Consider the following 12387-nt stretch of genomic DNA (forward strand, 5'->3'; position numbering starts at 1 on the left):
GGACATATGGAGTGTGGGTTTTCTCCGAAGTCTGAAACGAATTTATAGGGGAAGGGGGGAGGAGGAGCGCGTACATAGAAGGGCGTGGGTTTCAACTGATTTACGAAAATGCCACCGTCGGTACGGATGACTTCCGTTTTGGGCGACTAATATTTATAATAATATATAATATATAGGTAATGCAATTCCAAACTTCTCCTCAAGACGCATAAAACTATAAATTATAAGAGATTGATGAATTCTCTTTCGAGATATCTTTTTTATTTTTTATTTTTTTTATGTTCTGCGCTCGTTTTGCTTCTTATCGGGATTCGAACTTGTCCATACAATAATACCATGAGTTTTATTTGACAAAAAAAATCAACTTTAGTGTTGCAAATTAATAACGATTGAAAATTGCTGTGATCTTTTTTTTTCGTCGTTATTCTTCCTATTAATTAATTTCGTTTTTTTAATTTATCGAAAATGAAGATTCACATGAAATATGATACAATTTGAATTTTACTTTGACGAGTAATTTATATTAATACAATACTTCGTTTTTAAAAATGAAAAGATTGACGGCGCATTATATTACGAAAAGGATATGTGTTGCAAAGACTAGGGGAGGGACATGCCTTTTCAAAGGCCTTTCGGGGGTTTCCTTGTGAGACGGACACGGGCCGAACCAATCCACGACATGGCCCATTTGTCATCGAAAGCCTTGGGTGTTACCAATTTGAGAAATAATTTTTTATTATTTTAAAAAAATAATAAAAACAAATTTCCAGAAAAGTATGAAAAGATTGAATCTTTTTCCAAATATAAAAGATAATAGATATATTAAGTGAGGAAAATTAATGAAGAGCACTCATTCAATTAAACCAAAATTGCAATAAGTAGACATCTCGAAATGATTCGGAAAAAAATTTACGTTCAATGGCGTCCTAATTATGATTATACAAAAACTACCATAATAAGTAGACATCTCGAAATGATTCGGAAAAAAAATTACGTTCCTAATTATGATTATACAAAAACTACCGTAATAAGTAGACATCTCGAAATAATTCGGAAAGAAAATTTACGTCTAGTGGCGTCCTAATCATGATTACACAAAAACTACCATGATTACGGTCATACACCATGTTTCTGGTTATACATTGTTATCGTTATCCCCGTGTTCATATTGGACACGGATTTTTTCTTTTTTGTCGAAGTACTGGACATGTTCACTTGGAGTCAATTCTTGAAAAAACTAATTATGTTGTACAACAGCTATTTCTAATATTTCGCAAACAAGCTGAAACTATTATTTTTTCAGATACGTGAGCTAGTATTGAACATGGACTCTGAAGATACCGTTGATGTTTGTGGGATGAGTAAGTCACGAGCCATGTTGGAGAGAATTGGAAAAGTATTTGCTTGCCTCTCCCACCATTTCAGATCAATGTAGTCTTCACCTACTCCATCGAAGTATTTGGAATAGTTTGTTCTCGTGTACATCTCCAACTCGTTGGCATATGAAGATGAAGATTTAGCGGAAGGCTATCGAGTACTTTTTTCCTTACGAAGCAAAGACCATGCATGTTTCTAGGCGAGACTCAATGAGGGCATATTCTCATTCAAGGTGTGGAACTCATCATATCGAATCGACCGGCATATGCAGCATACGTGTTCCTGAGCCAACTCATCGTCATTGCCATTTTGTGTTGCACTTGGACCACATCATCTAGTCTCAAATTCTCCTAATATGGAAAAGGGCAGTTTCAAGCCTTTCAACTTGTCACGATTCTCTCAAGGTAAACCCCGAGGTGGTTAGACGAATTACTAAACGGGTGCAGATAAGATATTCAGCCCGATTTGATCCTACGCCAATGGAAATAGAATGGCAGTGTCTAAAATAAAATTTATCATCTCTTTCTTAGTCAATCCGAGGTAAACTTGTGTCGCCAATCTTCTCTACCGTTGAGCATAGACTTTGAATGACTCGGTCTTTTTCTACTCGGCATGTGCAAAATCCTCATGGGACGGAGGTAATGTCGGTATTGAATTTGTGCTGCAGGAAGACGTCAGATAGCTCCTTCCAAATCTCCATTGTACTTGCTCTGACCATGACGAACCTCTGAAGTGTGGGTCTAGTCAGACCGTCCAGGAAGGTCTGAAACATTAGCGGCACATTTTCAACATAACGTGTGATCTTTATCAAGTAATATTGCAGGTGGATATTGAGGCAGGGGGTGTTGTCATACTTGTTGAGCTCAGGCACTTAAAATTTAGCAAGTACTCTGAACTTAGCATGGTGCGATAAAATGACTTGGATATGGCATATTGTAGTCTTCACTGCGATTTAATGTTCTTGTAATGGTGACAGTCAACTCGTTCTAGTTTTGGCCGAATGTTTATATGCATTAGATGGTCTTGATCCTCGTCTATCTTCCTTAATTTCCAGGTTATAAATGGATCAGTTTTGATTTGTGTGTTGATTGAGTGATGTATGGTCAATACTCAGTTGAAATTAAGCTTTGGCTCCATTTGTTTCGAGAAAAATGAATAATTTAGAAAATATTTTCCTAAAACTCGCTTGTGTGAATCCAACACCCATACGAATCATCAAAAGACGATCCTCTTCATTGATTTCAACGTACTTCGTACATGAAATGTAATCAGATACAACGAGGCCACTGATAGGTCTAGCGCAATCGCTTATTCTGCAGTGCCAAATAAGAGGCACTAGCTTGCGCCTCATCCCGCTCCCTCTTAAGCTGCTCAATTTGTGCTTGGAGCGCGGCCTGGGTAGGCTTCACTGGTATGTCCGGTATGGAGAGCAAGCACTCGGGATCCACTGGACGGTTAATGTACTCTAGGGATGCGTGGTGTTCCTTCATTTGCCCTTGCAGCTCTTCAACATACGTAATCTCCTGTGGGCGACAATCGTGCCAGGCACTTTCGATGTAGTCCACTTTCGTTTGGTAGGTGCATGGTTGAGATTCACCAAGATCCTTCTGGGTGAGGTCGAATTGGAAAAGGTCCGACCTTAGAGGAGGTGGGTTTTCCTGAAGGGCGCCGTACTGTCTAATAACCCTGAGGGGATAATAGGATGTACACCCCGTGAATCCCATTAAGGGGACTGGATTATCCAATTGGTGAGTAAGACAGGCAACACGAAAGCGGGTCCACCTAACGTGCCACAATATTTCTGTAGGAGCAATGTTCTTTAGAAAGCTTATCCATTCGGAATAAGACCTTTCTGGAATGGATTTCGATTCTTCCAAAAACTTTTTGATTGGGTGAGTGTGGTCATTAATCTCATGTATGTCCATGTGGAAACCGAATTCTTTGACATGGGAAAGAAACCATATCTGCAAAAGTGCACCCGGTGCATGCAAGCTTCCTCTTTCGTTTTTCTTAAAACGGGTGAGAGATAAGAAAGTTTCGGCCAAAATCATGTTAGTGAAATTCATTCCTCTACATACTTGTCCAACTAGATGTGCAACTAATGGATTCATGGCTTTACTACTATAAGGAAAAACTACGAAACCAAAGAATGCTAGAAGAAACACCCTAGATGACTGACGCATTGATTGCTCAGTCGGATATGCATAATGTTCAACTAAAAAGGTGATTGGACAACTATTGTGATTAGATTTCAAAACCTTCTCTATCTCATTGGCTTTCATATTCAAAAATCTAGCCAAGACACTTTCGGGCTTTAAACCGATGGGAGGCCTAACAAGTTTAGTGATCGGGGTAACTCCTATTGCAACATTATATTCCTCAATAGTCGGGACCAATTCATGTCTACCGAACACGAATGTAGACGTCATGGGATTCCAAAAGTGAGCCAATGCCTGGACTAGACTGAAGCGGATCTCGACATGAAGCAAGGACGCAAGTTTTCCAATTTTCGAACTGATGTAATCGTGGCCACTTTGATCTAGTCTGTCCCACCATTCCAAGAGTATGCTATTGGGAGCGAAGATGATCTTGATGTCGGTCCTCCTCTTTTTATCTAAATCATGAAGGGCATTCGATTGATTATCACATATTATTTGAAATAGGAATTTAAATTATGACAAAAGTAAACAAATACTAAGAGATAAAGAATAGCGAAAACTCATAGCAAGAATAGAGATTAGCAAAAACACAAAGACATGCACATGTCATGTGAGGTTCAACGCCGACTGGTTGGGATATACTAGGGGGCTTGAAGCTCCCTTTCCAACGGAAAAATGGGGTCCCATGAGATAACGGGATTGAGCTGGCTCACTACCGCCTGCGACTCACAGACGGGTTCGGCCTTCTTAATACAATCCTAGTTGGCTTCCTAAAGTACAACTCGGGGTTTTGGATCAGGATGTGTGTGCAAATGTCTAATACTAAAACATATAAAACATGCACGACATGGTATATCATGCATACACCACCTCAGAAATTTTTTCAACTTAAAGCATCCATCCGTACACTCCCTACAAAATAAGGGTTAGCAAACGCTTCTCCCCATATAACTCATACCTGTAAAACATCTCAACGACAGTTAGGGGAGTACCTGAGATTCCACGCGCAATGATGAGATCACACAAAAAAGTTTTCAAAAAGAGAAAACCAAGCCTAAGTCCTCTATAGCTTTTAACTAGTCCCTAGCGGAGTCACCAAACTGCCGTGACCATCTCAAAGTGAATCCCGAGGTGGTTAGATGAATTACTAAGCGAGTGCAAATTATCCCTCTTGCAAAAAATAGAAAAAGAAAGTTCCATACCAGATTGCTGACTTCCAGGGTTAGGACTTCTAGAATTTACATGTCCTATGTTTGAGTCTTCTTCTACAGGCCTTCCTCCTTGAGGTTGAATGTTGGCAGCAGGTAACTCCACCGGTGGTCTATCTAGCACAAGGGACTCACCAGAGTCCTGATTCTTCAAATCTGGAACATGCTTCATAGTAAGAATTCTCTTTTTCATGTCATGTTCCTGATCCGAAAAGCTGAAATCTTGTCTAGCAAGATTACCAAGCAAACCAGTTTCTACAAAAAAAAAAAAAGGAAAAAAGAAGAAAAAAACTATGACATAACAGAAGATTGCATGCTTGCACACCCCATATCAACTAGAAACCTAGGAGATACTTTTGTTCCTATCAGTGGAAAATCATACTCTGAGACGGCATGAGTGTTCCTGAAGCACTGGGACCAACTATGTTTGGAATTATTGTAATGGTTGGCTGGGATGTTTCAGATTTTATATCAGGAGTTTCTTTTACGGGGATGCCACACACATCAACAGCATGCTTTTCACCCTACAAAGAAAGCAAATGAAAAAAAGTAATTTGCACCCATACATGATAAAATCAGGATCCCAAAAATTCTGATTTGAAAGAATGTGTAAGTAGAAAAGTGGCCAGAGCCTATATCAAAGATTACCAGAGGATTAAGTCTTTTATCGGTCTCAGCACGATGCATTCCATCAGCAAATGGAGTGTTTGCAGTACCATTTGTTATGTAACCAGAGCCCTGACATTAAGGACAAATGATAACAATAGATGAGAACTTTAAACAGACCTTCAAATTTCTCTAATTTGTCCATATTGAAAAAGCCAGTTTCAAATACCTCTGACTTCAAGTAATTGCTCACATCAGGGGAATGGGGTAAAGTAACCACCTCATCTTCATAAAATACTTTGGAGATTTTCCTTAGGAGGTTTCCATCAAAATCCCTGGATGAGAAATATCATATCTCAATCAGACACTATAGACATCAGAATGCAACTCAAATCCAATCTTCCGATGTAGATGGCTTTATATACTTTGACTGAAATCCAGATACTTACTTGAAAAAGTAACCCCTGACCTTGCACGCTATATTTCTTGCCATACAAAGGACTGGAACAGCACTTGCAGTCTGATAAATACCCAAAAAGAAATATGTGTGTTCATGCTTTAATTTCTATTATTCAAAGCGAAACCTATTTCATAATGAAACCTCAATAACATGCCCAAAAAAGCCAAAAAAAATTGAAAAATCTGAACAATGAATATAGCTAAGGTCATTTGGACAAGTGGCCTTTATCCTCGTTCATATATCACTTAGGATCGCTTTCATTGATAAGAATGAAGCAATTGAAATAAGATAAAAGGAATCGGGATGAATTATAATGAATCAAAATGGTAAACTGAATATTACTACGTATTTGAATATACCTTCTTACAGTTTGAATTTTTTGGTTTCAAACTATTATAAGCATATAAGCAAATTATTGTTCCTAATATTCTCCATGCAAAAGTTGCCAAATGCAAGCCCTATTTAATGGTCTATCTATGATGTTACCTTTCTCCCTCCTGTTAATGAAACATAATATAGGAGAACTTTTCCTTCTGAGTTTTGATTTCCATCCACCTCAAAGTTATTATAAAATAACAATCCTTAAATGTATGCGCGACTTTCTTCCCATTTCTCTTGCAAATCAGTACGACTGACATAATGACATTTAGACACCAAAAGAAGCTCAGTGGAATTTTCTTTTACTAGAATAATGAAAGGCTATCTGGAACAGACATAATGAATTAATGATCTAATACCTCTGCCTTAGGAGCATAATATGGAGCAAATGGAGGAAGTGCATGCACTCGTGGTTGATCCCTGTCTTCCCAGACCTTTGAGCGGTCATCAATCACCATTGCCATCTTGGGATGGCAGTTACCATCCTGCAACACATTTAGTAATGATTTCCTTGAACCTGGCATTCATAACATATTAAGCATGAATAAGGTACTGCTGAGAAAGAAGAAGGTTGAGTAGCAATGTGAAAATGAGGAACAGTTGCTCACTAGAATTTGCCTAAGTAATAGAACTACCATCCTAGCAGTTAGAAGAGATAAGAATCGAAAGGTGGCACACTAAATCAAGATGAGACTATGTAATTTCATGAAACAAGAAAGAAAATCTAATAGAAAGGTTGCAAAGCCAGGTGGACTAAAGTTAGTGGGACTGCGGGAGGCGGTATCATAAGACCCAATAAATATGCGACACAATGTTAGTAAGTCTGAATACATGTAACACATCCCATTAACTGACGCCAATGCTTTTGATGAACTTCACTGAATCTAAAGCCACGCTTTGATCAGTTTAATAAACTTTCCACAAGCAACATAATTCACGCAATAAAAAAGTTCACATTTTATGTAGTCTGTACTAAGGAACACATGCATTCAATATTAGGATCTCATTCCATGTGTACTAGTTAGCTTGTCCCACCACTTCAGAGAAAGCTGTTGTATGAACACATAAAACTTTCACAAGTGAGGACATTGCTCCTATAAGGGTAGGATATACTAATCCTATCCGCGTGGTACTTTCTCTCTTAAGTTCTTGGTTAAATTATAAAACACAGAAACAGAAGGCTGAGGTAAGCATTAATCACCAATTCCAGTCATGATCTCTCTGGGTACAGAAGACAAGCATATTCAATTAACCTTGAAGTTATTGTTAAAACATGCAAATACCTGCATATGGACTGCGCTGGTGATAAAAAACAGAAAACTAAGTCACCCAACGCGCTCGAGTGGGGGAGGAGGAGGGGGCGCAAGCAAGTTATATGATGCAATCGATCAAGCCATGTTGTCAATCTATGCTAGTGGATTTTGAAGATGGCAGCCCCATAAAAATGCATTCGTCAAGTGAGCAATAAGCCGAAAATTGGCTTAAAAGATAAGCACATGAGGTTAGGAGTGGATAGACTTTGATGTTATAATGAAAATGAAAAGCAATAAATTGCCTAAGCATGCTGCATTAGTGGGCCACTGTTCAAATCTTTAAGGAGCATGCCAAAAAGAGACATGCTAGGCAACAGCAGTAGCATTCAAGCTTGGAAGTGAGAATAAAAGGAAAGCAACTATTGGTCATTTAGATGATTTCTGTTAAAATAACTATATTGTTTGTAGTAGAATAAAAAGAAAATGGAATGTCTATTGTGGTATGACCGATTCAATAGGTATCTACCTTTTGAAGTAATTCACTAACATTTTCACCAATTTGATCTCCTTAAGAATTTGGCAACGGCTCAATTATATGAAATATAGCATGACACGTCAATGTAGTATAGTCGGCACTAATAGCTAATAACAACAAAGATGTCAAATCTTCAACTCGGTTGCCTTCTTACACCAGCACTTGAGCATATGCATAGACCCATATGTAAAAACACACAACTCGTACAAAAGAGAACCCATCTCCCTCACTCATGAATCTGGACTATAGGGAAACTACCACGTTAGGTCTGGAGAGAGATGGGATAATGCGCAACTAAAATGACCGGTTTTAGTCCTTTCAACACGTGTTAAGCATGATTTCCTTGAACCTGGCATTTATTATTATGCATGAATAAGATATTGCTGAGAAAGAAGGAAGTTGAGTAGCAATGTGAAAATGAGGAACAGTTGCTCACTACAATTTGCCTAAGTAATAGAACTGACATCCTAGTAGTTAGAAGAGATAACAGGCAATCAAAAGGTGGCATACTTGAATCATTAATCAAGATGTAACTATGTAACTTCATGAAACAAGAAAGAAAATCTAATAGAAAAGGTTACAAAGCCAGGTGGAATAAAGTTAGCGGGACTGTGGAGGTGGTATCATAAAACCCAATAAATATCCGAAACAAATGTTAGTAAGTCTGTACACATGTAACAAATCCCCTTAACTGACGCCAATGCCATTTGATCAACTCCACTGAATCTAAATCCATGCTTTGTTCGGTTAAATAAACTTTCCACAAGCAACATAATTCATGCAATAAAAAGGTCCTCATTATTTATAATCTGTACTAAGGAACACATGCATTCAATATTAGGATCTCATTCCATGTGTACTACATAGATTGTCCTGCCTCTTCAGAAAAAGCTGCTGAATAGTCACATAAAACTTTTACAAGTGAGGACATTGCTCCTATAAGGGTGGGATATACTAATCCTATCTGCACAGTACTTTCTCTTCTAACTTTGATTAAATTATGAAACATGGAAACAGAAGGCTGAGTCAAGCGTTAATCACCAATTCCGGTTACGATCTCTGGGTGAAAGAGACAAGCATATTCAATTAACCTTAAATTAATTGTAAAAAACATGCAAATACCGGCATATGTACTGGACTAGAGAGAAAAACAAAAAACTAAGTCGTCTGGCGTGGGGAGAGGGCGGGGGAGAGGGGTACAAGCAAGTTATATGGTGCAATGGAATCAAACGTGTTCTATTAGCTATGAAGTCAATCTATGCTGGTGGATTTTGAAGATGGCAACCCATAAAAATGCATTCATCAAGTGAGCGATAAAGCAAAAATGAGCTTAAAAGATATATACATGAGGTTAGGAGCGGATAAACTTGGATGTTATAACAAAAAGCAATAAATTGCCCAAGCATGTAGTAGTGGGCCACTGTTCAAATCTTCAAGGAGCGTGCCAAAAAGAGACATGCTAGGCAACAGCAAAAGTGTTCAAACTTGGAAGTGAGAATAAAAGGAAAGCAACTATACCTCATTGGTCATTTATATGATTTCTGTTAAGATAACTATAATTTTCATAGTAGAATAAAAAGAAAATGGAATTTCTATTGTTGTATGACTGATTCAATAGGTATCTACCCTTTGAAGTAATTCACTAGCATTTTCACCAATTTGATCTCCTTAAGAATTTGGCAACGGCTCAATTACATGAATTGTGGCATGATACGTCAATGTAGCATAGCGGGCACTATTAGTTAATAACAACAAAGGTGTCAGATCTTCAACTTGCCGGCCTTCTTACACCAGCACTTAAGCATATGCATAAAACCGTATGTACAAAAACACAACTCGTAAAAAAGAGCTCCCATCTCACTCACACATAAATCTGGACTATAGGGAAACTACCACGTTAGGTCTGGAGAGAGATGGGATAATGTGCAACTAAAATGACAGGCTTTAGTCCATTTCACACAGTTCTTCCATTAGAACCCAAATGTACACTATATGCAAATTGGTAAATCGCGCCCCTCCCCCCGACTTAGCATATTCATTCTCCTGTTGGTTACTCCACATATAACCAGATCAGCATGTGAGGTTCTAATGAAATTAGTAATTACTGCATTAGGACGAACCATCAAACTATTAACAAATAAGATAGTAATCAACTCGCAACTCCACACATACCATCTCCTGCAAGCATCTTATTTTGTACATAAGCAGACAACTTGCCTGATTTGACACAAACAACCCTGTTCAAGAGTTGTTTTTTATTAATTAGGCGTGCTTCAGGGTCAAGAAGCCTCCACATCTCCAAAGCATAGTCTCTTTCAGCCATTGTGCACACATAAACTTCAAACCTTTTACGTCCTTTAGTTATTAAGTAACTCCTTAAGTCATCCCATGCAGGTCGTAATCTCACTAGCACACTGGTTTCACGGATCTGCATAAAGGAAAAAAGATGCTGACGAGAAATCCACAAGGCTTTCTATATCTTGATACGTATAATTCAGTATGAACCTTAAAGATATCATCATTCTACATTATCCGGTAAGTATGATTTTTCTTAATTGGGTCAACGAGGCCTTGCTAATAGAAACAAGAAGTGGAAACTCTTCAATCAAAACCGGCCTGCAGTAACACAATAGTGAATCATGGACAAAGGATATGATTTTGATGACAACAAAAGTTAGCCCACCATCATGCACATAACTTTCTCAATCTACAAAAACATTTGATCAGCGACTTCTGTTTAAAGCCATAACCTAGATTGTAGTTTACACTTGAATATAAATCATGCCTTGCTCATTTCCCTTTGAACTTAGCATGTCTTTGCTCACTGGAAAGGCCCATGACAACTCCCAGCTTTTGTCAGATGCCAGCAAATTAAAAAAAAAAATTATTGCATGAGCCACTACTTCAGATAAATGAATTAAATAATGGGAGCCAATATTCTTTCTGAAGGTAAATGAATAAATGGTCAACTATTTCCTGCTTCAAACCCCTTTATATGTTCTCCCAGATGCAAGAGAAAAAGTCCTGGTTCTGACACATGCCTACGGTGCATGAGGACCTCAATTTAAAGAGTAATTATCCCCACAGAGCCAGTGTTCCTCCATTAGAGACAGCTCACGTTATAACATAAAAAATAAATAAATAAAGGAAGTAAAAGACTAAACAAGAATAGCAGCAAAAGTATCTTCTAACCTCAGGATTGATTCGAGTGAGGACAATATTCTTTTCCTGCAATCTAATTACAGGTCTAACAATTTTCTCATGGCTATCTGAAAGGTGAGGGACCTCCTCAACCCGAACCTTGTACATCTTTCCATTGTCCATGACACAATCACTGTCTGCATATTGCTTCAATAGCGCTGTATCATCTACATACCGCTTCAGTTCAGATGACATTCCCGATATCCTCACTGAATCAGTCTCCCTAGCAATCCTGGCTCGAAGAGCCTCGATTCTGTCCTCAAACGACTTCATTGTGTTGGCAACAATGAGCGTCTCATCGAGATCAAACACAATCGCGAGGCACCGTAGATTGAGCAATCCCAGAGAGGATTCGTACAGACCCAAAGGAACCGAGAAGCACCAAAAGCACGGGGACTTCTTCTGCTTACTAGGCATTGCCACCAAGTGTATTTCTTCCTCGTCAAGCAACACTACAGCAGTCTGCCAAAACAGATTCATCCATCAGAGCTCTCACTCACACACTCTCGAAAACCAACAGAAACACTACACGCAGCAGAGACGATGCAAGACCTGATCACAACCAGAAACTCTGAACAACGTGAAAGACATTCAACAGCATTCTTATCAGCAATTAAGACTAAAAGGAAACAGAGCGACTCTCCAGCATTTGAAATCGGACGATTCGTCGGCGAACAGAGACCTTGAATTCTTGGAAGCAAGAGGCGTGCAGGTTGATCAAATTCGGCTGCTCGACCGGAGAGGGCGGCTCGAGCTTGCACCGGACCGAGAACGAGGACGCGGTCTGGAGGATCGAGAGAGGGGGGCACCTCTCGCTGATCGGGGAGATGCGGTGGATCCGAATCTCGTCGTCGGGGAAACGGAAGCCGCGGCCGTTCGCGGGGACCGCGTCCAGCTCCCCCAGGCGCAAATAGCCGTGGTACACCACGGACTTGAACGCCGAACGGCTCATAGGAAGCTCCCTCGCTCGCTCGCTCGCTCCGGCCGAAATCGCCGGGGAGCGTTGAACCGAAAGACGAATCGCGAATGTGCGCCGGAGAAATCGAGCTCGCGCGACTGAGGTTTCGACGGATTGCGGTGGTTTCTCTCTGGTTCGCCGTCGTAGCGGTCGTCTCCTCTCTCTCTCTCTCTCTCTCTCTCTCTAACTGCGGATTCCCTCCTCCGTAATCTGAAACGAATTTCTAGTGGAGAGAGGGAGGAAGGTTCATGC

The 12387-nt window shown here is 39.5% G+C and overlaps 1 protein-coding gene across 4 annotated transcripts; it reads right to left on the reverse strand.

The window, feature by feature from the left end:
* Positions 1 to 2547: 2547 nt before the first annotated feature.
* LOC115693528 (RNA polymerase II C-terminal domain phosphatase-like 2) lies at positions 2548 to 12387 on the reverse strand. Of its 4 annotated transcripts, XM_056314761.1 has the most exons (11): positions 11860 to 12384; positions 11169 to 11639; positions 10194 to 10404; positions 6548 to 6705; positions 5800 to 5870; positions 5580 to 5685; positions 5393 to 5482; positions 5127 to 5268; positions 4739 to 4999; positions 4495 to 4528; positions 3866 to 3991 (listed from the first exon to the last, which is right to left on the reverse strand). In XM_056314761.1, the coding sequence occupies exons 1-11, from the start codon at positions 12127 to 12129 to the stop codon at positions 3988 to 3990; spliced, it is 1818 nt and encodes a 605-aa protein (XP_056170736.1). In that variant the 5' UTR covers positions 12130 to 12384; the 3' UTR covers positions 3866 to 3987. The 4 variants fall into 4 exon arrangements, with proteins under 4 accessions (XP_030476413.2, XP_056170735.1, XP_030476425.2 ...); XM_030620553.2 differs by lacking the exon at positions 4495 to 4528 and having other exon boundaries at positions 2548 to 3991; positions 11860 to 12387; XM_056314760.1 differs by lacking the exon at positions 4495 to 4528 and having other exon boundaries at positions 2548 to 3991; positions 4739 to 4900; positions 11860 to 12386.

The sequence above is a fragment of the Syzygium oleosum genome, unplaced genomic scaffold (genome assembly GCF_021117445.2).
Source record: "Syzygium oleosum isolate NSW1041296 unplaced genomic scaffold, Sole_v2.1 Sole_v2.09, whole genome shotgun sequence".
Taxonomy (NCBI): Eukaryota; Viridiplantae; Streptophyta; class Magnoliopsida; order Myrtales; family Myrtaceae; genus Syzygium; species Syzygium oleosum.